The sequence below is a fragment of the Dendronephthya gigantea genome, unplaced genomic scaffold (assembly GCF_004324835.1).
Source record: "Dendronephthya gigantea isolate DGI-Jeju-01 unplaced genomic scaffold, DenGig_1.0 000033F, whole genome shotgun sequence".
In the NCBI taxonomy this organism is placed as follows: domain Eukaryota; kingdom Metazoa; phylum Cnidaria; class Anthozoa; order Malacalcyonacea; family Nephtheidae; genus Dendronephthya; species Dendronephthya gigantea.
Genome location: NW_021163043.1, coordinates 501967 through 527937, shown reverse-complemented (window position 1 = coordinate 527937; position 25971 = coordinate 501967). Strand labels below are relative to the sequence as shown.

Here is a 25971-nt window from a genome sequence, read left to right as displayed (position 1 = left end):
ATGACAATCAGTTTCCGAGTTGTAGGAGGAGCATTCAATGCCCGAGGGGGAAAGGGAGGGACTAACTTTTTTGTCAATATTGAACTCTTTCAACTGACATCATAATATTATATGCTTCCTACTTTATGCCTTTCACGGAGTTTCACCGAATGCTTCCTACTTTAAGGCATTTCTCCATTACCGTTCGCTTCACCCGCGCGGCGAAGTGTCTTTTAAAAATTTGCCCATGGGACCATGACGGGGCTGAAAAACAAAGCGCGCTTCGCCCGCGCGGACGGAGCGGACGTAATAGAGAATTGCCTTTATGCCTTTCACGGCATCTATATAGCTAGCAAGATCATGAAGAACAACTTATAGAACAACTTATAGAATTACATCTTTACATATTCCTTCATCAAGCGTATCTGAATCAGTATCCCTGATAACTCATGCAGTTCAACCATATAATAAACAATTGTTGACCTCGCTTGTTCGATCTGTACTGTGAAATATCAGACCCAGGTTTTTGCATGAACCTCGCTCCTTCGCTCGGTCCATATACTAAAAAGCCTCGCTCTGATATTTCACAGTACAGACCACACACTCGGTCAATAATCAGTTATTCTCGTATACCTTACATAATTATAGATATCATATATTGGATATTTTGCTATTATCGACTCATTTTTTATTTTTCGGGAGCTTTAGCAGTCATAATTCAATTTTTTTCGTGCAGAAAGCCCCTTTTACACTATACACTCGATTTATTGGCACGGTCAAGGACGGCACGTATCCGTGCCAATCCGTGCCAATATCATCCGTGCCAATCCGTGCCAATATCATCCGTGCCAATATCATCCGTGCCTGACCTTTGTTTTTGTAGCCTGACGGCGGTTGTATGAAACTTAACCGGATAGAGCTATAAGCCCCGTTTACACTACACTCAATTTATTGGCACGACACGACATTTGTGCTCGGCCTTTGTTTTGGCAGCCCTAACAGTAATAAAGTTGGGCGCGGGTACCCACTTAGCTGTGCCTTGCCAATAAATCGAGTGTAGTGTAAACAGGGCTTACACCACTGGTACCCATTTTAGCCGTGCCGTGTCAATAAACTCAGTGTATTGTAAACAAAGTTTAAGTTTTGTTTCGCACTTAAATATTTTGACAAATGGTACAAAATGGTAAAAGCCCACATCATTGCGAAGTGGTCGAAGTTTCAGTTTGTTTTCGTGACGATCCGGTATATCGTTTAACTGGATGGATTCTAATTATCGGTATCATATGTATTCGAAGGTTCACGTTTAATTGGTTATTAAAAGGAGTACCTAGCAAAATAATTTGTATTTAACACCAATAAGATGTCGTGTAACAGGTAGTTGCATTCATTCTTATACCTCCGTATGGATATAAATATTTAATTTTGAAACCAATCAAAAACCTACCGCACGCATTACTAAGTTGAAAGAAACATAGCAGGAGAAACACTTTATGAAACATTTTTCACTTAATATCGATTAACTCTTCAGCCAAGGAATTGTTTGGTCCCGTTGCAAACGATGGATGTAAAGTACTGCACAGGTTGCCTGCTAAGATCCGTTTAAGATATGGAGCTTATTTCCCGTCTTTAAATCAAAATACTAGCTGCGTACATCAGCAATGCCAATCAGTTTCCGAGTGAGTTGTTGTAGGAGGACCACTTAATTCTCGAGGGGGATACTGTTTTGTGTATATTGAGCTCTTTCAAGTTTCAACTGACGTCAAGTGCTTCCTACTTTATGTCTTTCGCCGTTTTGAAATTATGGATGTCTCTATATAGCTACCAAGATCATGAAGAACAACTTTTAGAACAACTTATAGAATTATATCTTTACATCCATATTTCTTCATCAAGCGTCTTTCATTCTTTCTTTATCCATTTCATTCCTAACTTTCCTTCTGTTCATTTCCTTTCACTGATGCACGTTTCTTTAAAGCTAGTTGGTTTGTTTTTGTTCGGGATATTTGATCTGCCAGCATCGAACACAGTCATAATTAGACTGATAAGTATACTATGTAGATATGCACACGCTATAAAATTTTAGAAAGGCTATTATAATTTTTTGGTAAAGTTTGTTATGTAATTTGCACTTGAAAACACTGATGATGTGTTATATAACAATGAAAAGATTAAGTAAATCAGTTTGTAGGCACATCACGTATAAGTATTAAATATTTATGTGGCGTACATGCTAGCTACTTTGCCTGCTGCATGGCTAATTTACTTATTGATTTCACCATGCAAACTTACAAGAGTTTTATTAATGAAAATATCCCTCACATATAAAATATGCATATCTACTTCCTTAAGCACGTCAAAAACCCTTGAAGTAAAACCTACATGAAGTACGATGCTCGCTTGTGATTATAATACATCAAATACTTTTATCTAAAATTCATAGAAAGTATTTAATTTTGCTAACTTCTTAAGAATTGTATTCTATTCCTTCATTCTTTCTTTCTTTCTTTTTCCATTTCATTCCTGTCACAATTCGTTTCGACGTCGTTTACCAGCGTTTAAAGTTAAAGCGGGATTTACTTATTCGGAACCTTCTGAAGGTTGTTGAAGAATATTTTAAGCTTCTTTACACAATGTTATGATAATATTTATTTATTTGACTTCGCCAGTAACATGCATTCATGGCAGAGTCACCACAACAGCGGGGCACCGATTACTGTGGACCCTATATAAACTAAGAAGATACAAAACACGCTATGCACAATGCTCTAAAAACATTAAATTAAATATATATACTTATAAATTTTTAGTAAAGTTTGTTAAAAACATTTCAACAGCGTATAATTTGCACTTGAAAACACTGATGATGTGTTATATAACAATGAAAAGATTAAGTAATTTGGTTTGTAGGCACATCACGTATAAGTATTAAATGCAATACTTATGTGGTGTACCTGCTGCATGGCTAATTTACTTATTGATTTCACCATGCAAACTTACAAGAGTTTTATTAATGAAAGTATTCCTCACATATAAGACATGCATATCTACTTCCTTTAGCACGTCAAAAACCCTTGAAGTAAAACCTACATGAAACACGATGCTCGCTTGTGATTATAATACATCAAATAATGTTATCGTAAATTCATAGAAAGTATCTAATTTCGCTAACTTCTTAAGTAGTTAAGTTCTTCCCCGTAAAGTTTTAATCTTTCTGAATTCCTAACTGCTCGCATCAATAAACAGTAATGCAGCATAATTATATGCAGGCTATGTCGATATCATCGTTTTTAAATTGTATTGCCTTGATTTTTATGAGCTTGAGAAGTATATAAATACAAATGGCGTTTCTCGAATCATCATAAAATTCATAATGGCAATATAGCTCGTTGCAGTTAGTTTGTTTTTTGCTTCGTGCCGTAAAATTTTAAATAACCTATTATTTGAATCTTTCAAGTTTGGATTGTTCTCTTTTACAATAAAATTGAAAAGCCGAATTTTAAGAAGAAAAAAGCTTTCTTAGTCAGCTCTACCGACAATTAGTATTTTTAATTCCTGCTGATTTGTGTTTGTATTAATCGAAAACTTTGTTTGGAAGCTGTCAAGTGGGCGGGGAAGTTATCGGTTTCGTTTTGTAATTTGCAACGAATTTCTGAAGTTCAAATCGAACTTTGCGGGCAATTTGACTAAATCGCTATAAAATGGCCACTGTAAAATACGAGGGCAAAGCAATTTCATTGCTGCAAAGAAATATTATTGTAATTGATTTACCCTGGTATTTTATAGTGGCCATTTTATAGCGATTTATTCAAATTCCCCGCAAAGTTCGATTTGAACTTCGGAACTTCGTTGCGAATTACAAAACGGATGTAACAACTTAACAGATTCCAAACATAGTTGGCAACTGGGGCTTCAAAAATTATCTGAAATCAACTGTAAAACCTATAGATAAGGTTAGATATTCAGAGAGCTCATCGTATTTCAAAGAGTATTGAAGTTCAAAATGTAAACAAACCGTTTTTTTACATGCAGACTTGAAATCCACTTTCATTTCCACAGCTATATATTCTAAACTTTAGATTTTGTCTTATGAGTACTGGGTTGGTAAATAATATACATATTAACTATATAATTGTAATTTACTTCATATAGCGTGCCGCTCTGGAGTCCGCTCATCGTGGTTGGGGTACATCTGTAATCATTGGAGTAGCCGCTTCTGGCGCTGAGATTTCTACAAGACCATTCCAGTTGGTCACTGGAAGAGTTTGGAAAGGAACTGCCTTTGGAGGTTTGTATAGACCTTTCTTGTGAATTCGCATGAAATGACAAACCGTCTTAGGTGAGTACTCAGTATACGGACGTTTTCTTCAGCAATTTTCAACGCTTTATCGATAAATCAATATTTCTGTTATATTGATATGTGACAAGTGCAATAAAGTGTTCACGATTATGTGTCGTTGATTCATTTTGTTGCCTTGGAGAAAAAGTGTCGACGAATTGCTCAATTCTTGAAAATTTCAGCTGTAGTAGATTGTTGAAATTCGAGTCTTTTACCAACATTAAAGCTATCGTATTCTCATGCAAGAGATTATACAAAAAATTGTATTGTATTCAATGGTTTTGTCGACTCAAAAGCGATCTATCGTTATGAATGCTAGAAGGCTAAACTTTTTAGAAATTAAAATCCTGTTTAACATAAATTAGAAATACTTCGAGAGAAGATTACATCATTAAGATGGGGAACAACTTTAAAATAGATCTATATTGCCAGCCATGCATAACTCGATGAATCTTTTATAAGTTCTTTAAAAACTCGTGTCTATAGGATGGAAAAGTCGTGATGGCGTCCCTAAGATAGTGGATGACTATATGGCTGGGAAGGTGAAAGTTGATGAGTTCGTTACATCAAACATGACACTGGATCAGATCAACGATGCCTTTGAACTGATGCATCATCCAGTTGGAAGAAAGTAAGTTGACTTGCTGATTCTTATACTCGACCTTGCAAGTTGCAGCAAAGTTGCAAAAATACTGATCTAGCTTTCTATGAAACAAATCTCGACTGCCATAATAATACTTTAACTAAAAGTAATAGCATCTGTATTGGAGCAATATTTTTATATTCCTTGTTTGTTTCTGAATATCTAGCTTGCGAACTGTTATCAAATATTGAGTTTCTGAACACTGGTAAGTGGGTTTATATATTTTTATTGGAGACCTTAGAAAGTGAAGTCTGGATTTGTCCATTAATTCGCCAAAAACAGAAGAGATGGTCGCAAGCTGATCTTAAAAACAGCTTTTTGCAAAATTAAATCAGTTTAAAAATTAAAATGTTGCTCACATCAATTTAGTAAGAACTAGCCAGCTTTCTTTAACGAGCTTTTCCTTTTCCTATACCGGCCTATTTTTGTCTGCAAACAGGAAGTGAATAGTATGTTTCTAAGGCCTAGGTTATACGTCGCATTTTGGTCGCGTCGAATGCAATTCAAACAATAGATAATAAGATGATAATGAAGTCTAATGAGGTTTATCATCTCATTATCTATTGTTTGAATTGCATTCGACGCGACCAAAATGCGACATATAACCTAGGCCTAATAGGAAACCAATGCTCACCTCTGCGATGTGACATATTAAGCATTTCAACATTGCTATTATAACCAATTTAAAAAGATCACTGGTATTTTTGATCGAAATGCCACCATCTTTTTTGTTGTCATTTCCTGGCATATGCTTTTTACAGTGAATTACAATTTAATTTTCCATTCGCTATAGCTCCTGTGTGTTGTCTGCGTAAAGGTTAAAGATAAAAAAAAAACACCTCGTATATTGGTGTCTAGTTTACAATACTTTGTTGATTTACAGTTAAGCTTGTCAATTACATATTTTCTGAAATTTGAAAACGCTCCATAAGTCTGGCACAATTCTTGAAGCGATTTCGCCATCTTTAGGACATGAGCACACGTAACGAGGATTATTTACGGTGTTTAACCGCTGAACCTAACTCTGCGCCTGCGATGTTTCGTGAGTGTAACATGAACTTAGCACTCGTTTGAGGAACCGCGGACAGGCTTATTTGTGGGCTCAATCTTGCCCATGCAAGTTTTTACCGCAATATCCGTATTTGAAACATATTTTTGCGTTTTGCAAAATGACAAAAAAATTCCAACCTCAAGTAAGAAAAATTTATTCAAATTTATTTCCATATCATATCATCAGATGCGTGAACCACCGTATAAGAACACTATAGACAGTCGCGTTTTAATTTTCCTCACTCAATTGACAATTTTTGCGGGAACTTTTTTATCGGATAAAAATGTATCAATATCACTCATGTAGTCCTTGAACTTTGAGTTTCGAAATAAGGCGCCCCATCAGCATCCAATCTCTTAGTGAGTATATCACATCCAGTGTCCGTAACCAGCAATGTTTGTTCAAACTGAGCAGATCTTTTACCATCCTGGAAAAATACAGTAGAAAAAAACATGGTCAAAGCTCATACAAATGGTAGTTAGAAACTAAGTGATGTGTTTTTGTATAAGTTCGAGTTATGCTGTCCTAAAGAATTAACTTTTACGGGCTCCCTTTGCTCTCAGACGTTGTAAAATTTGATCACAAAGTTAGCAAACATTTGTAATTTATATTTTCCTGCCAAAACTGACCGCTCAGAAACCAAATGTTACATTTTGCGCAATGGTGTACTTGGTTGGGCTAGTATAATATTATTGGGAAACGCATTACCTGGGTTACAGCAGTCCAGTTGTCGGGCCATACATCCTCCCGCCACGTGCCTTTGAAAATTAAGTATGTAACATATGAGACTACAATTTCACTAAATCAGGGTACATAAAAGTTAAAACCGCATTTCAAACACTACCACACTCGTAAACGTGATAAAATTTTACCCATGTTTATCATTGGCTCAATCGTGAACACGTGACCTTTTTTCATAACCCCGACCGCTTTGTTTTCTAGAATAGATCAAATATTGTTTTTACAAATGCATAAAACGATTTCAAGAGTAAAAACTATTTCACCCGATAACCATGCAATCCTTCATATGTAAAACGTATGTACTCACTCGAATAATGGGGAACATTGGGTGCTGTGTGGAATAACCTGGAAATTTTTTAAAGAAATTTAATACCTGTGGTAAATACGAGTGGCTAGGAAAATGCAATTTAGATTGTGTACTTAAGGAATACCAAATAGATTTCCATGGTTGAACCTGACTTGAGAAGGCGTAGACAAAAACTGATTTCAATTAAAAACTGTGTCTTAATTATGAAGTGATTCGAACGTGATTTTCAACAAATCAACGATTACGTGGACTAAAAATGATTTTAAACAATAGTTTTAAGTTTAACGGCTGTACCTATGAATGCCATGGCCACAGTAAGTTCTCACGACAGATAGACCATTGTTATTAGCGTGTTTTTGAATAATGTTACCAACTTCTCGATAGCGGACACCAGGTTTCACTAGAAATGTGCAATAAAATTTTAAAGTGGAAGTCAAGTACGTAAAGAAACGGTCTGTTTATATTTTGAATTTTTCTGTGCTTTTAAAATACGATTTGTAGGAGTAATTCTGTTCAATGGGCAGAGAGAATTAAAACTTGATATTTGTTATCAAATATATACATTGAAATGCCGCTTTTCGGCCTCACCTAGTTTAATAGCCTCGTAGAGACACTCGTGGGTAATCTTGACAAGCTTTTTACTCTCCTCGTCAACATCCCCCACAAAAAACGTCTCATTCAGGTCGCCATGGAAACCATTGTGGTACACCGTGATGTCGACTATATACAGAAATTATATCATAAGTCATGAGCTAAAGTTGATAAGAAACATGGCTTCGAACTGTGATATAGTGAATAACTTCATACTGTTTAGAATATCGCCATCGACCAATGCTCGCTTATCTGGAATACCATGACATATAACTTCGTTGATTGACCTAAAAGTTTATTTCAAGTCTAGCCGTGAATGCTATTAAAATTTTTCATGGAATATGACTGATAAAAACTCGCCAGTTTCCATCTACTTTCACTCAGCATGCACGTATATTTATATAGAATACAATATTGAAACTGATTCTGGCCTCTGATTGGTCGAACGACCTCGGATTATTACGTGATAACTTATGCGGATTTTTCAAAATGGCGGCAAATTGTTTATGTCAAAATGACAGATGAAGAAATAGCATAGGCAGCCCAGACATGTTTTCGTTCTCGTGGTGCTCGCGCGAAGCGCCCTGCTCGCGTGTGTACACGAGTCTACTTGGTCTATTAATAGACCAAGTAGACTCGTGTACACGCGCGAGCAGGGCTAATAGACCAAGTAGACTCGTGTACACGCGCGAGCAGGGCGCTTCGCGCGAGCGCCACGAGAACGAAAACATGTCTGGGCTGCCTATGGAAATAGGTTATTCTAACGCAAATACTTATACTTGAAAGTACAAGAAGCGAACAAATTAGGCCTAAAATTATTTCAAGGTAAAAAACTACGTTGTACAACGCCTTTTAACTTTATTTTGGCGAGAGTTCTTGTTTACCAGTCATATTTTAACAAAAACTGGTCTAGCATATGCGAGAGCATATGTGAAAAAGAGCAACAAAGCTCAATTAGCAAAGAAGGAACCTTTGAGATACTTACGTACAACATGATTTAGGAAAGCCGTGATAGTTTAATGGCGATGGATAACAATTTCTTTTGATACAAGCCTATCAGTAAATTGATATTTATTTTAACGAAAAAACCAGCAACGCTTGTTTGGGTGAATCGTTTTTGTAAAATAATTCATTCAAACTATATGATTTAAACTATACTTAACTGAATTGTTAACAATATTAACTCTATCAATAAGCTGTTTGAGAGGGGCTTTTGGGAATCGCATTTTTCGAAGGTAATGTTTCTTGTACAATTCATTATTTCCCCCCCAAAAAAAAACAAAATGGCGGAAAGTTGTTTGAAATGAAATGCAAACAAGAAGACTCAGGGAGGACTAAAAACCGGAAATTTAAACGAAAATACTGGCAAAGGTACATCATGTTGAATCACAGTCTGGCAGAACTATTCCTTAACAAGAAACTATGTCGTTTGCGTTTTGAATTATGCTTTTGAAATCTCGTTGTTAGAAGCGTTTCAAAATGTTTTAAATGATGTTATCATGCTAACAATAAACAAGTAATCATGCGATATTGCTCGTAAATTAGCCACTACTATCGCATTATTACTATACTTAGATTTTAGAGGGTATAATTATGATTAAAAAGCGAACCACATTCCAACCACACCTCGTGAACAACTTTGTCAATTTCATCTGTTGTTATCCCAACTTTGACCATTTTGGCTGCTTCGTCGAGAACCTCACGTCCCAACTATAAGTTAGTTCAGCAGAAAATTATTCATCAACTGCTGAACTGGGGGAGTGTGAAAATGGCACCCCCCACCTCCCATTTAAACATGAAGAATGGGAATGGGAATATACATAAAACTCTTGAACGGAGAAAATTATTCAGCTATAGTCAGAGAAGTATACCTGGCATGCAACACGCATTCCTTTAATCTCCTCTTCATTTAAAATTTTGATCATGGTATTTCCTCGAAGTTCCAATTCACTGATTGGATTTCCTAGCATGTCAACAATAAAACTTGTTATTGTTTGAAGCCCAGTGGTGCTGACAGACTCTTGGCAAATTGCAGAAATTTAAGGAAACTCAATTTTTGGTGGGGGCAGTTTCTGCATTTAAAGGTAGCTGTGAGGCAATCTCCCTTCCCACGAGTTCCTAGACATGCAAGGTTTGAAGCATTGAATAGAAATTATAAGTACAGTATACAGATGTAGCTCAAGACAAAGGTATGCATTTGAATTTGATGGTGCTTGATAGGTTACATACTCTGTATTACCTATAACTCCCTTTACCCATCCAACCACCCCCATCCCATTGGTGATACTTTTGAATCACACACCCCTACCCCACATTCCAAGATCCCACCCCCAACATGACAGACTGGGGCATAGTACAAACCTGTTTCAGCGTAATCTGGACGTTCTATATGAGCAGGAACTTCCCTTTTTGCACTCTTTTTGGAAACAGAAAAATCAAGTTGGCTTAAAGGTTGTGAAATATATAGTTTAGGTCTGTTCACACAATACAATTTTGTTGAATCAAATTCACTTTTGATGTATGGAATGTGGCTTGTTGTTAATAAAGTAGTACTGCAATGGGTTTTATTGATATAAACAGACCCTTATTCGCTTATTGGGTTGAAAAATGAAATCTTGAAGATATAGAAATTTTGTTTCCTTGAGTATCTAAAGAGATTCTCTTTTACTGGATTCACAGGAAACAATTCCTAGGGGACAGTTATATATAGCAATGATTTTTAGGTACCAGTTTAGCTGGACGTAGCTGACCAGTAAATCGATAACCAGGCCACGGATCATATCTATCAGCTGACACTTTATTTCCTTGAAATGTCAAAAATAGAGTTGAAAATTACAAAGCTCCTTGAGAGATGAGTGGGATAAATATATGGTTAGTGGCATGGCAGCCAGTTTATATTGGACTAATTGCAGTGAGGAGCAGGGCTTCAACATCAGTCATATGCATACTAAGATGATACAATCTATCCTATAACAGTCCCTCAAAGGCCTATTCGGATCCTACCAGATTTTTTGTGCTTCTTTTTGTGATCGTTCCACACATTCTTAAAACAATCCTATATAAATGCACGTGAAATATCCCAGCGTTAGATTACATCATTTTATATCTACAAAGTCAGCAAAAAGTAGTGATCTCGTACATTATAAAGTCCAATGGAAGAACCCTTACTTGTGAGCAGAAATAGCTCCCTTGTATGCCTTGTTTTAAACATGTTGGACACTGGAGTTTAGATTGATTTTCGCATCCTTCCCTCGTACAAAAATGCGTCTCTCCTTCGCTCGCCATAATTTGTTTTGGTGTAAGAAATTTGGTATTCAGATTCTCATTGAGATCAGTCGCCATATTTTGCAAACGGTTTTAAAAAATCCTTCCTATAGAGATTCGTTTTCCCAGATTTCCTTACAAATTTCATTCGTAAAGCTTCTTGAATGTAGTTGGGGGAGAATGTACAAAAATGCTTTGCTAATTTGCTTGCTGACTGTGGGGCAATAAATATTATTTATTTGTCAGATTATATGAATTAGGAAATCGGAAATTGTTAGAATTGAATATCATCCACGCAAATAACCATTCACTTTGTGAACCCTTATGGGATTGGAAACTGTTTACAGCATAACTGTAATAAAAAGTTTCAAATAGTATTAATTTATCATCTTGTATTTTCGAAAAACAGCCACATTTTGCACGAATGGCGTTTCAAGGTCAAGGTCAGGAAAATTGCTGAGCAAAAAGCGGATTTCACAAAATGTACGAAGGAAATCCGATCTTTTGAAACAAAGATGGCGGTCAAAAGGAGTGAAAAAATATTAATTTAGTTTTAGTAGAATTTCTTTACCTATTTTCTTTGCAATGACGTCGAAATCTCGACAGGGTAGTGGGCATCGCGACGGCTTTGTATTCAAGTATTGTTTAAGCAGTATTTCAGCGTCGGTTGCCGAATCTGGTAGGTTTTGCAGACAAGTTTTTAATAAAATCTGTGCAATATGTACGTAGACCAACGTACTCTGATATTCGTGCTTAGATAATGTAACTTCATAGATTAAGAAGAATTCTAGCTGTCTTGAGCTTAGATCTTTCAAATTGATTAGATTTTGCAGTAATAATTGTGATTTTTTACTGTTTTCTTTATAAGTTACATTTCCATTGGACATTACCAAAACCCGTCTTCAAATTCAGGGAGAGACTGCCTCGTTGGTTTCTGGAGCTAAACGTCAGCCTTACAGAGGAATGATAAAGACTGCCATTGGCATTGGTATGGGTTGACTTGACATCTAGGGTGTGCTAGTAAAGTTTTAATTGATAGGAGGGGGAAGGGGGGCACCCTGATACACATCACCAGGTATGTGAAATTATGTGAAAACATATAATTTTGCTGGGATGGCTATTTTGGCAAGGTGGCCATTTAAATTATATATTAGAGTGGGTGGTAGGATTTCCTTAATAATCAATTGCTTAGTCCCAGTACCTCATCTGTCACATGGATATCATTTAGTCGCAATATAATGATAAATATCTCTATTAGAGTAAGTTGGGACATAACAGGTATTAACAGCCATTAATGTTTGGGGGAGCCAGAGTTTAAAACATGCCGATAAATTAGGTGTGGCATGGGTTTCGATAAGTTGGCATGGTGTGCCGAAACCAATTAAAACTTTTGATCATTGTTGTGGGAACAATGTTTTACAACAGAAGTTGTCCAGTACCATAGACCCCCATATTCTAACTGCCCTGACTTCATCTTTTCTTTGTAGTAAAGGAAGAAGGATTTCTGTCATTATGGCGAGGCATCACTCCAGCCCTTCTTCGACATTTAGGTATTGAATTGTAAATGATTTGCTGTCAATGGTGGCTTAAATGTTGACAGAAAATGGTAGTAGAGAAATTATGATATTTACTGATCAATTATTTAACACTCGTGTAGTGTATTCCGGTTCACGTATGGGAGCATATGAAGTAATCCGGGAAAAAGTTTTGCTGAGAAACAAAGATGGATCTTTTCCCCTCTGGTAAACCACGTTATATAAATATATGTTATTACGTTACTACGGCAACGGTCTAATACTGCGGGATTCCAGACCGGCAAAGAACCAATCAGCGCACGTCATTTTAGTCACGAGACCGCGTGCCATATAATAAATATAAGTTATTTACCAGATTGGAGGTCCGAATAGGGAAATATTTCCCAAGGTCTCAAAAACAGCCCGAGGCCGAAGGCCGACGGACGTTTTGAGACCGAGGGAAATATTTCTCTATACGGACCGACTAAACTGGTAAATAATAGATTTATTTTTTCTTGCTGCCTGAATTCATATCTTAGCGTTGGCTCTTTGCTTTTAAATCTCGCGCGGTCCGTACGGCCTCACACGGACCGCTCGCGTAGCCAATCAGATTGCCGGAAACGCTAAAATATGAATTCGGACCGCAAGAAAAAAATAATAGCGTGATTATTTACTTTGATGTGCAGTACCCAATGTAGAAAAATGCTTTGTTTACATCTGAAACTGCTATTCATAATAACATATATTTTGATACATTTTCAAAATATTTAGGATCATCTTGACTCGCAAGAGTCTAGATAAATATGTTATAAATTTTCTTGTGCAATTTGCAATGTTTTTGACAACAGGAAAGCGGTTGTTGGCGGTATGAGTTCTGGTGCTATTGGACAGTTTTTGGCCAGTCCAACTGACTTGGTCAAAGTTCAAATGCAGATGGAAGGCCGGAGAATCCTGGAGGGAAAACCACCAAGGTAAGATGTCGTTTTCATTCATTATTTTGATTATGGACTAAATTTTCGACCTAGTTAAAGCCTTGCAAATAGATCGGTTGCTAAGCCTGCCTGTTGACTTAGAAACGTTTTGGGCTATAATCATTCATTTCTTTAAAAATCGATTGTATTTTCAGTCGTTGAACTCTAAACTACTTGCACAGCAGGACTAAGGGGCTGTTTACATGAGCCCAGTTACCCGAGATTCAACGAGGCGTGAGAGGACTTTGATGTATTGAAAAAAGTCTTTATGACACCAAACAAGCACATGCTATTGTTGTGGTGATTATACGACTGCCGCGATTATGTTATCTGCTCATTTCAATATCTCAAAATCATCTTACACGTCGTTGAATCTCGGGTAACCGGGCTCATGTAACCAGCCCCTAAATCGTCACGCTGTCCTTGCCTCTGAATAGATCACAACTGGTGGAGCATGGTAAAATGGCCCCTTCGCCCTATTGCACCCTTGCAAAATACAACGTAACTTGTCGTGTATATCTTGGGTTTTCATTTCAGAAAGAACGCATAATAGCAACAAATATAATTTGTTCTCGAACGCTTGAAAGGTCACAAAACTAAAAATAATTTCCTTTCGGTTGAGTTTCAGTCTTTGATTCATATGCAAAAGTAAAGAGTAAGGCCATTATATTTCTAGATATCGCGGCACGGCTCACGCCTTCTCCAGTATTGTTAAAAACACTGGAGTGACCGGATTATGGAAAGGGTGGCTACCAAACGTCCAGAGGGCGGCGCTTGTAAATTTGGGAGGTACGTTTTGTTGAATATGTTGTAGTTGAGGTATATATCCTCATATATATACTAATGTATCCTTATATGTCTTAACATATCCTAACATATCCTGATACATCCCAATATATCCTTACATAACCTAATATGTTCTGGAATATAGGCAACAGCAGGGAGGGTATAAAATACTTTTGAGGTGTGTGTCGGGAGACGACTCCAACAATAATTTTACATTTGTTAAAAACATATCAATTAATCCGGTCATTAAAAAATATAACTTAAAGGCACCTTCATATTTCTGCGTTCCTTCCAGAGCTTTTCGAAGCCTATTCAGAATTATTTGCAGACTTTTCATGGCTTTCTGAATCTTCGGGCAATTTCGAAGTATCTTTGGTGCTGGTCGAGTTTTTTGTAGCCTCGTCTTCGATGCTTTTTGTAGTACAGTCATGGCTTTCGGGAGTCTTTTGAGCATTTTCTGAAACTTCTTCGGAGAATTTCGAAGTGCCTTCAGAACTTGTGGAGTTCTTTGGCTTCTCTTCAGAGCTTTTTATTGTCCCGTCAGCGCTTCCAGAAACTTTTTGATAAGTTTTCTGAGTTCTTCGGCGCTTTTCGTGGTTTTTTGAACCCCTTCAAAGCCCCTTTCCTCTGAGATTTCAAAAGGTTTTTTGGGATTTTTTTCATCGGAGCTTGTCGAAGTGTCCTCGTGGATATTCGGAGTATCTTCGGGGCTTTTCATGGTTTTTATAACCTCTTCGGAACTATTTCGATTCTCCTCGGAGCTTTTGGAAGCCTCTTCGGAGCTATTTGGGGTAACTTTTTGTGGAGTCCCGGGTTTTTCAACCTCGGGCATGTGTCCACTGACCGCTACCATCAGACCCATTCCCACCACCGCCCCTGGGTCGTCAATTTTATCATTATCTATCATCTGCATTGCCGCGGTCGAGCCCACCCCTGCAGCCCCACCTACGATAACCCCACCGGCAGCGGCCGCCACCCCGTGTGCAGCAGCAAGTCCCCCAGATGCTACAACTGCAGTGACCGTAGCAGCCGTCACGCCAAATCTTTTTCCCGCCTTTCCGCAGGCTTCCGTCAAACGTTCGGCTTTTTCGTCGTCGCCGTCGATTTTGGCGGCAAGCGCGCCAAGTCCGCTACCGATTACGCTGCTCTCGCTGTATGTTTTCCATCGCTCTCGGGCTGATTCGTCATCACCTCCGCCGATCATGTCCCCAAGAGATTCACCACAAACGGCCAACTCGTGGAAGCCCGGAACATCTTTTAAAAGTCCACCTCCTAGGACCGCCTTACCAGTTGCTCGCCCCATGCCTTTCAAGTACTCTTTCGATTTCTCCTCATTCCCCTTTGCCGCTTCAACCGTCGCGGCCACACACGAGCCAATCACGCTCTCCTCGGCATACGTTTTCCATCTTTCCCGCGCTTTTTCTGGATCACCTGTGATGACGTCACCCAACGAGAGGAAACTGGTTCCTAGCTCATGAATCACGGGAAGATTCGCCATTTCGCGGCTTCTATAATCTAAAATTACCAAAAGAGAAGAATTGTAGCAAGGTCGGGATTCAAATCCACATCTCTCTACCTTTCGCTGATCTATGGCGCTCGTGATTGGTCAATCAATTTTACACATATTGAAATTTGGAAATGCTTTCCGACCCTAAAGGCCTAAACAACCCGCTATAAATGAATTATCAAAATTGCCTAGGTTAGTTCAAAAGGCTGGTTTGAAAATGCTCGAAAATAGTCTCGTATAAACTTAACGTAATTCAACGTTTCAAAACTTCAATGTTCGACTGTTCATTTCCTTTGTGTTTTGACTTCAGGCCTGGTTTCCATTGAGTCGTGACTATCGGGACAAACAATTTTCTGTATTGAAATCAGTTACTGTTGACTGCACACACATAGAAACATATAAACTACAGTATCACAAACAAGAAATTAATACTTATGCTAGTCTCACAGTGAAAGATTAACAGATTCTTGCTCGAAAGAGTGACAAAAGTACTCTTTCAGGCAGACATTCACAAATTCACAAATTGTATTTGGCAGTATCACCATACATAAATTCACCAAATTTTATTCTATAAATACATCAAAATTTCGATATTATAAATAATATTTCAGTTGACACTTTCATAAACATCTCAGGAATCCAGTTTCTACATGATTGAAAGATTCAATAACTTATTTCAACAATATAAAACCACTATCAATAAAAACCACAGCTTACGGGACGTAAATATTAGCGAAATGCTGAACAGTAGGTGTCAAATTCAACTGTCAGCTGAGGCTGAGCGTTTGAAACTCGACCGAATAATATATTTTATCACATGCTGTACCGTACACGGAAATACATATCTGAAAATTGAAGTGTTTCTTACCATGAAACGTCTGTCGTTGGTTCAAACAACTGCATGAATATCGTCGTTCAGAAGTGTTATTTTAAGTACGTATAAACACAATTTTATACCGACTGCTGAGCGGAAGTGTTGCGAAATCACTTCGAAATAAAATATGCGTGGTTTTATGTAAACACCGTGCTTGCAACAAGTACAGTCTATAGACGGGAGATTTATGAGTTTTTCCTCGCAAAGAAAATAATTAAGAAATTCAATTTTTAAGTGTGTACTTCATAGAACCCCCTTTTACAAAATAACCATCATAAATGTAACTCTTCTTGACATTTTTTTCATACAAAATGCCAAAATTGGTACGTTTAAGTAATAGTAAACACAATAACACACATAGTAAATGCAACCCGTAATCATTTTACAATGCCTTAGATATCAGTTTTAAAATGCTTTTCTCATAGCTGATATGTATTGAAGTAAACTGTGTAAACAATGATTCATGTTGTAGTCAGATTATCGAGAGATGTTATATGCATTTCTTACAATAAAATCTAAACACCTTATGCAAACTCTTGAATTTTGTCTTAAATTTATGTTTTCGTTTGTGTTCACTGATATTCAGAAATGTGATCTCTAACACGGGCACTCAGCTAAAGTAACCTAAAAATTATTAGTTTAAAAACTGAATAAACTGAAAATTTAAAAACTGAACAGAATAACAAGAGAATTGATGTTATTTGCTTTGGTGAATATTTTGTTTCGACTTTTGTCCAGATCTTACGACGTACGACACAGCAAAACAATTTCTCCTGAGAAACACGAATTTGGGAGATACCTCTGCTACGCATATGCTTTCAAGGTATGTACTGAAGATGGCGGTTTGGAGATTGGCGCCAAGTTGCAGTAGGGAGTTGCATCATGGGGCTGTTTTAGCGCCTAAGAGTACGCGGCCACTTACATATACGATATTTGTCATGCGCACATTCATAAACAGGATTTATTTCACGATAAACTTGTCCGTGACCTTTCGACCAATAGGAATACGAGAAAATAATACAACTATAATAATCGATGTTATGAGGATCATTACGTATGCCCAGCCCAATGTTACAGTCGCAAGTTCTTGTGTGGGCCTCAAGAATTTAATTTATTATTTTTTAGCATCACCGCTGGACTAGTAGCTGCTACCATGGGCACTCCAGCTGACGTCATCAAAACTCGAATCATGAACAATCCCATGGCTTATAGAGGAGTCATGATTGTTTTATAACTGCGGTCAGTATAACTGTAGCGTTTGCGAATTTTTTTTTTGAGCCATTAAATACTTGGTTTCACGGTTAACTATGATCCAGCAGAAAGCGGTCAGTCCCAAATCAATGAGACACAAAAATATTTTTATTATCTGGTGCATGTAAACGATTCATGTTCACAATTTTTACATGCCGCCATCTAACTTCGTAAACACGTCGTAAACACACAAAATATTTCCTCCATGTGCTATACGATTTTCTTTTTTGCAGGTAAGAGAGGAAGGATTTTTCGCTCTCTATAAAGGATTCATACCCACCTGGACACGAATGGTACGTTTTTTCACAATCAAATTTAAAGCTTGCATTCTCATTTATGCTAAACGTAAACAGGCTGCCATATCAGGATTTTAAACTGGAGTTTAGAAACTTTTTTTTTACATTCGAGTTCAAAAAATCTCTGAATTCCTGCAAATTTTTTCGCCCTAAATTTTTCGATTTTAAAGTGAAATTTTAAAATTGTTATATTTTTCTCATACCCAGTTGTTTTCTTACTCGCGCAGTTTGCGTAAACCTGGGAACGGGGATGATATTTTACTCACTTGAGATACAATCTTTATCGTTACCAGGCCCCATGGTCTATGACATTCTGGTTAGTTCACGAACAAATTCGTAAAATTGCTGGAACCTCTGGCTTTTAATACCAAGTAATGAATAATGCAGGTAGAATTATGACAATTATCACATATATTACCCAATGAACCGAAAGGACTGGAAAGGCCGCCAGCCCGCCATCTTTGAAGCAAATTAATTAATGGCCGCCATGAATGACAACAGTTAAAATTACACGTTTTTTGGCCGCACCCAATAATTGGGTAAGATTTTTCCCGGGCAGTTAATACAAAATACACATTTACAGACTACTCATATACATACTTTTCACAGCCTCGTACCCAGCGCGCGGGGGTGCTTGTGGTGGTTTTGTTTACCCACGTGCTCGCTTTTTTTTAGCTGACCTCTATACAATAACTGAATGCAACGTTTTATATTTCACTATTAAAGCGCCTGGGTACGAGGCTGTTCTTTGCATACATTCCACAATCATCAAACTTAAATATGGCGAGCAATTAAAATTTAACACCTCTGTGCGATTTTATTAACTTTGTACAAAACAATTTATCAGTTCCCAATGTGTGATTTCAATTAATCGTATTATTTACAAGTGATGTAATTTAATCTATAATATTTTAATTATGCTGTTAACCATGGATCCAGTGCTGCGATCTTTTCTAATCCAATAGCCTGTTTTCAAATACGTCAATCCAGTTTAGCTACCTTTGGTATACTTTCGGTGGGACTATCAACGAATCTGCAACTGAATGTAATTTTCGGTTAGGAATTCGGGATGAAACTCTTTAATACATTTCCAATACTTAAATTTTAGTCAACTCCCAAAGTTAGGTTTAAATATTTCCGGGGGGTTGCAAAACAATTCTATGGAGGGTTACACCTCCTCATACCTTCTGATACAATCTGAGCTTCACTGATTGATTAAGGTGGTTCATATACTTACAACTCTCTCGAATCAGCCTGGATAAGATTAATCCAGCAAAAGAATATCTTTTTGGTTTTTGGTACTTATCAATTGGCCTCTCAATATCGTGATCGTCATCATCATCGTAATCTTCCTCGTCATCGTCTTCGTCTGTCGACGTGAATGTCCTAGGATACGAAATATCATTATTGCACCGAACCACGTGACCAGTATAGTTGCTATATCCAGTGTATAATAAGATCAGTGACCCTACCATCCTAAATGTGCACGACATCTTGGGCAACCCGCCAACTTCCACGCGTAGCCTGGGAACCAGGAAAATTTCTCATGGGCCTGAAAATTTTCAGTCGCAATTTAGAGAAATTATGTATAAAATTATGTATAAAAAAATTAATGTCAATCCGAAACGCTATGAAACTTTATATCCAAAACTTACATCCCCATGCTCCTGTATGCTTGCTTTAGAAACTGTGATCACGTCAAAATTTATTCCTAAAGAATTTGTTAAAATCAAATTAAAAATTGGATTATATTGCTAGTTTCAGGCTTTTTTCTAATACACGGTCATTTAAACAGCAAACTTTTTCCGGCTTTTCGCTCGAATTACAGAATATGGGTTCCAAAAAAAACGAAAGTCTCTAGTGCTCCCAATGATTGGAATTTTTTTAATTCAACTGGTAAATCATGATTTATCATTCATTGAGATTACGTTATTACGTTATTAGCATTGCCATTGCTCTTGATAAGGTGAAGAAAAAGTTAATGCGTAATCAATCAAATTGAAAATGATCAATTTGAAACGTTTCAGCTCTCCTTGATTCCATATTTTCACTCGAAAAAATGGTTTTTAATTCACCTCTGTAGCTATTACTAGAATGCTAGAGCCAGTTGTATAAAAGGCTAGGTAACTTTTAACTGTAGTTATTGAGGACAGAATTGGCCAATCGGAGTCGTATATTTCTGAGTCAACTGGAATTTAACTATGCGAAATGTACTGATTGATCAATAACACTACAGTACTACATTGGTACTGCATTGTTTTATTTTATAGTCTGTTAACTTGCAAGGTATATGCACAGCAACAGCAAATTAACTAAACTGCTAAAGCCAATGCAGTACTGCATTATCAATAACAAACTACATTCCATACGTCAGAAGTGAATTGAATCCGACAAAGTTGGATCTTGTGAATGGGCCTTTACACTGAATATATAAAGTTCTGTGTAATAATAATCAAAATTTTTATTTCATTTTATCAAAATTATTTTATTTCAATGTTTTCCTCAGTATAAGGAATATACAGTAAGACCCACTTTAGGTTGTACCCTTATTGCATTATTATACTCAATGTTTTCCTGAGTTTTAGGAATAGAATATACAGCAAGACCCACTCAAGGTTATCCCCATGTTACATTACCATACATTGTCTGTCATTACTCTGGCCAGTTAATTGTGAGGTAAGGATGATTCATCACAGGTCCTGTGGTTTTTTGATTTCTTGACCTAACTACACAATTTGAGAGCTTACATGTACTGTATTTGTTTCACAAACCTTCAGGGTTTTTAAAAGTCTGAACCAATGTTCCTTTTGGACCAAGAACTGAAGCATTTTTGTATTTAAGGGCCAGGATGCTTTTTATGTCAACCACTTCACGGCTGTCGACTATATTATGACCACATTGTCGGCATAACAAGACCTCTGAAAAATATTGTAGCCTTCTTGTATTCGATTGCTGAGATAGAGGCAATGTATAGCTGGGTCCAATTGGTTCTACTATAGAATTTCAATATTCCTAATGCTGGACAATTATGTTAATTGTAAGCAGCTGGGCACTGCTAGTAATGGGAGAAAAAACTTTTTAAGTACTAGTCTTGTCATGCATTTATTCGGCCAAAATGGGCCTGGCTTCAGTATACAACTTCATTTACTGCCAGATTACATACTTTTGTAAGTCTAACAATGGTTGCTTAACTTACTACCCAGTGCTATCAGAGGTATGGAAGATCCACACTTGTTATCTGGTAAACTGCAGAATTGGGATTGAGGTAAAATATTATATTATTCAACTTATTCTTGCACAATATGAGTACAATGCTTGACCAATTTAGACAGCAATAATTTGCTAATAAATTCTCAAGCCACCCTGGCTAATGGTCAGTACTCTCAGTAGATCCCATACTCTACAATGCTATTAGTCCTGAGATAATACAGAAATGGCAAAAATTACCATCTTTGTAGAATACCATCACAGGCTATGTGAATTTTTCCCAGGCAGTTGGGCAGATGAATTATATTACTCGTTTAAGTGTCAACCTTTCCTCAAAAGGAGATATTCACGGGGATAAAAGAACGCAGTATTACAAAAATTTAATTGTCTGTTTTGTGTGATCAGTGATCACGATTTAAGACAGCGCATGCGATAAAATTATATTGATAGGTTTTCAGTTTTGTCAAACATGGACGCTCAAAACAATAACATTTCTGTCTAAGTAATTACCAGACTCCTCGCTTTTCTTTCCAAAGCAAACTGGGCCAAAATAGAGAAACAGAAGCACCCAGAGACACTTTGCTTCCAATGTTGACATGACCAAATAAGAACACGTCATTTTGTTGGAACAAAGTCACAGGCAGGGGGATCCCCTTAGAACAAAATGTCGCAAATATCTGTCACAATCTAAATGTCACGCTATTGGTCATAGACCGCCACAGCGGGAAAGGACATTTTCAAATTGCAAATTTCTGCATCGCTATCAAAGAGAAAACTATTGAATAGCCTTAGAAAGTCCGTTTTTATTCTAAATACGCATTCTGCAATCTTTTGACAGCTCATACACATCTGACAGCTGTGAAATGTCCATTTTGAGGCAAATATACTGACACAAGGTTATTAATTCAGAAGATTCGTTTTTGCCATGTGCAAGCTTCAAGGACTTCAAGTGTTTTGTGCGAGACATATTCTGTTGAGTATTTATAAATCTTTTTTCTCACCAAGTTTGAAGTTGTTTGAAACCTAAGTATTGAGAATTGAAGCCCATTTCCGCAGTGTCCCTCGATCGTACCGGCGTCTTCGCCTTTCAAGGCAGTGAAGACACCTTATCGATATAGGTTTTAGGCGCGTCATTATTTCCGAACTGCTATAATCAGAAGTAAATTTGCTCTTTGAAACAAGGAGAAAGCTTGCTACACAAACATGGTTGCGTCATCAGTAGAACGAGTTTCGCGCCAGGCGATTATACCGCTAATAGTCTTTGTGATAAACTGGCATTCATAGTTATGTCATAATATATGTTCTTGTTTACCATGCCGGCAATATTGGCCGAAAACTGAATTCATTCAAATCTTGCAATCGAAAGTCGTCATATAACTAGCGAGCGACAAATTTTGACAGTACATTCGCAATAAAAGAATGAAGTTTTCCGCTATTACCTGCCTATTATGCATCTTATCTGTGAGCCGTGTAGCTAATGGCGAAGGTAGGTTGCTTTTAAGATGGTCCAGCCTGTTTTTCTTGCTCTTTACCCCAAGACTTTCTTTGCCAAAATCTTTTGTTGAAGCCATTGGATAAACGACAAGCGACCGATTCACTCCTTTAAAACTTTTTTGATCAAAGTTGCCGGAAGTTTCAATTGGTATAAATTCCACCGGTTTTTCTACAGAATTTCCAACACTGAATATCATATGAAATAACACAGTTATATAGTCATTTATCCAATTTGAGCTAATCATTGTTCCAATTCCTGCTTCCACGTGAACCTTTCAAAGGGAACTTTTAAATTTGGCATATTCTTAGTGTGATCACAGAAGCTTTGTTACGGGAAAGACGCGCCATGCCTATAAGTATAAGATATTGATGTCCAAGTCTACTATAAAAACAGTATATTGTACTAGTGTATTGTACTAAATGGTGTTAGCAACTACAATCTAGCTGTGATAACTATCAGCGTGTGGAAGGCCAATCTGGTATTTTATCATTGTTCAACAAATGTATTATCTGACATGGTATTGTCAACTCTTCTGGTAATTGGTGAAGGTCCTTAGGTGAAAACGTGAAACGTGAAATATACTTCAACACGGCAAATTTATCATTTTAGCCCGCAAAATACACCGCAATGCCCGCCAAAGTTAATATAATGTTAATTTTGCTTATCGTCATTTTAGAGGGCAGTTCCGAGTCCTCACATCAAAATGAAGTGGAGGCAAGAGTAATAGGAATAACGGACTCAACTGAACCAGCTTCAAAACTCAAAGATGAGAGACGGCGAGTGAAACAGTATTCTGAAAATGGATGTAAGTTTGTTCTGTTAATCAGTTTAGTGAAATTATATTTTGGAGTGCATTGGATCAATAAGAGATGATCCTTACTGGACCTCTAGGAAGAACAGTTTAGAACTGATAGAGATATCCAGTATAAATAAACTTAGTTTTGTTTAGGTTTCCTCCTGTAGTAACACTGGATCAATAAGAGATTATCCTTACTGGACCTCTAGGAAGAACAGTTTAGAACTGATAGAGCTATCCAGTATAAATAAAGTTAGTTTAGTTTAGGTTTCCTTCTGTAGTAACACTAGATCAATAAGACACGATCTTAGATCCTTGGATAAGAGATTTCAATGCTATGAATTTGTTCCTATTAGCCTATAGTTTGTCAGTGGGGCATCAAGGAGTGGTACGAAACAGGATCTTATAAGAGATGCAATTGTATGAAATGGTGAGTTTCACAAAATGGAGATGTTTTTCCCTAGAAATATTATCATATTTGTTTAATGGTCTCCGCTTTGTTTTTAAACCAGTATCTGTGTTCACGGAGGGACCTGGAACTGTTCATTCTTCTTCGACTTTTGTCCTCACTTCGAATTCTGTAAGTATTTTAATGTTATTTACTTTATCACTTTGGCTTTGCAAACACAGGTGATATTCCAAGTTTTCGAATTTGTCCACGACATGCATGATATAATAGTTAAGAACATGCACTCATGTAAACTCTCGCTTGCTAACTGCAGTCAAATCTTAGCATCCTTTGACCGAAAACACTCATGTAACTCTCTTGATCATAACATGATAGTTGAGAAAATGCTTTTGTAAGTTGTAAACTCTCGCTTGCTAACTCTTTATAATTCATCCTCGTGTGACTAGGATGAAACCGTCGCTTACTTACTCCCAACTCTCATTCTCGTTTGAAAAAACACTAAAATTAATGATAGTCGAAAGAGATAATCAATAAGAAACACTCATACGAACTTTACTGCTGCATGCATGGTCGCTCAATTCTCTCGTCTTTAACTATGAAAGCTGAGATAGCTACCTGTATATAAATTAAAAAACGCACAATTTAACTCAAATGTTCTTCATTTATAGATTGCGGAAATGAAATCTACGATCCTGTGACTGAGTTATGCTGTTGTGGTAAGAGATACATGAAGAGAGATCATTTTCAATGTTGTGGGTATTTTTATTACAACACGAAGGCCTCAAAATGCTGCCATTTTTATTCAGTGAAACCTTTGAATGCTTCCTGCCCCAAAAATCAAGTATGACTACTTCTCGTAACGCTTTTATTACTTGTGAACGCGCTATAGACATTCATTCTTTGTGCAAGACAGATTTTGTTGGGTATTTATAACTCTTTTTCTCATCAAGTTTCAATGCAAGCCTAAGTATATTGAGAAGTCTTACCAGTTTCCGCGGTGTCATATGCCAGTGGGACTGACGACTTGTTAAGGCCTGTTTATACTTGTGATTTTTGCTGCGAATTTCTTCTTTTGATAGATGTGAACGAGTAATTAGTTGCAAATGCTCTGGTGTGTAGGAGCTCCAATTTGAACATCAGTAACTAATTCACACGTTCGTATCTATCAAAGAATGCAATATGCCGAGAATGCAATATGCGATTCAAAACCAGATACTTTAATAGATGAACTTATTTTGCCGCGTTTAAAACTAATATTATGGCATATTGTTAAGTCTGTTGACATGATCCAATTTTGTTGGATCCAATTCACTTCTGACGTATGGAATATAGTCGGTTATTGATGCAGCAGTGCTGCATTGCCTTCAGCGCATTTGATAAAAAGGAAAATATATTTCTTTCAAAAAGCACAAAATTTAGCCTTAAAGGCGGGTTACAGTCGGTAATGTAAACAAACACTTTGTTTACATATTGCATCGCTTTATCTCTTAAAATATGAGTATCCTGTCGACCTGTCCTGTCGGAATATTTATTACCATTTCAGTTCACTATATTCCTAAATGAATAAGAGATTGAATTCATGTTCGGAGAAATTCAAAACATACGAAATTTGGGTAATTTCAACGTCATGGAGTGCCCCAATGTTATATGAGCAGAGCCGATGCGTTATTCGTGATATTTTAATGAGTACACTCATAACAACATCACTTCAAGTGTTGCGGGAACATATTGCGGTACATTTAAAAGAGGCGTGCATTTCATTCATATTCACACTACTAGTAAAATACGCTGACCGAGATGTAAGATGCGCTGATGGCTGTCTGGAAATCTACAAACGCTAATCTTCGTGGAATGTCGATTATCATTGACGTGGTTACTCCCGTTTTTACTCAGAAGAATGTTTAGTAAACACACTGCCTTTTTTAAAGTGAATTAAACCCTTTGATAAGGATT

The 25971-nt window shown here is 37.1% G+C and overlaps 5 protein-coding genes across 5 annotated transcripts in view; 2 read left to right on the top strand and 3 right to left on the bottom strand.

Moving 5' to 3' along the window:
- LOC114525223 (alcohol dehydrogenase class-3-like) overlaps positions 1-5783 on the top strand; it is a 99503-nt gene extending 93720 nt beyond the window's left edge. The window contains 4 exon segments of the mRNA XM_028546450.1: positions 4129-4264; positions 4802-4946; positions 5125-5163; positions 5752-5783. Coding sequence (XP_028402251.1) covers positions 4129-4264; positions 4802-4946; positions 5125-5149 — 306 coding nt within the window. The 3' untranslated portion in view covers positions 5150-5163; positions 5752-5783.
- A 199-nt stretch (positions 5784-5982) lies between these two features.
- LOC114525222 (methionine aminopeptidase 1-like) lies at positions 5983-11082 on the bottom strand. Its single transcript, XM_028546448.1, has 14 exons — positions 10817-11082; positions 10652-10703; positions 10376-10452; positions 10010-10064; positions 9520-9611; positions 9275-9358; positions 8634-8701; positions 7865-7935; positions 7646-7777; positions 7352-7457; positions 7058-7095; positions 6882-6947; positions 6718-6767; positions 5983-6436 (listed from the first exon to the last, which is right to left on the bottom strand). The coding sequence occupies exons 1-14, from the start codon at positions 10988-10990 to the stop codon at positions 6308-6310; spliced, it is 1194 nt and encodes a 397-aa protein (XP_028402249.1). The 5' UTR covers positions 10991-11082; the 3' UTR covers positions 5983-6307.
- Positions 11083-11372: 290 nt separating this feature from the next.
- LOC114525154 (mitochondrial uncoupling protein 4-like) lies at positions 11373-18847 on the top strand. The gene is given in 11 exon segments (XM_028546375.1): positions 11373-11591; positions 11781-11900; positions 12400-12462; positions 12570-12654; positions 13275-13397; positions 14074-14186; positions 17303-17387; positions 17690-17781; positions 17784-17803; positions 18049-18108; positions 18405-18847. Coding segments are annotated over 11 exon segments (927 nt in total). The 5' UTR covers positions 11373-11497; the 3' UTR covers positions 18477-18847.
- On the bottom strand, positions 14430-16645 carry LOC114525153. Its single transcript, XM_028546373.1, has 2 exons — positions 16559-16645; positions 14430-15698 (listed from the first exon to the last, which is right to left on the bottom strand). The coding sequence occupies exon 2, from the start codon at positions 15679-15681 to the stop codon at positions 14713-14715; it is 969 nt and encodes a 322-aa protein (XP_028402174.1). The 5' UTR covers positions 15682-15698; positions 16559-16645; the 3' UTR covers positions 14430-14712.
- Positions 18848-18932: 85 nt separating the features above from the next.
- LOC114525155 lies at positions 18933-21946 on the bottom strand. Its single transcript, XM_028546376.1, has 6 exons — positions 21829-21946; positions 20883-21029; positions 19767-19822; positions 19584-19663; positions 19349-19497; positions 18933-19150 (listed from the first exon to the last, which is right to left on the bottom strand). The coding sequence occupies exons 1-6, from the start codon at positions 21935-21937 to the stop codon at positions 19107-19109; spliced, it is 585 nt and encodes a 194-aa protein (XP_028402177.1). The 5' UTR covers positions 21938-21946; the 3' UTR covers positions 18933-19106.
- Positions 21947-25971: the final 4025 nt, after the last annotated feature.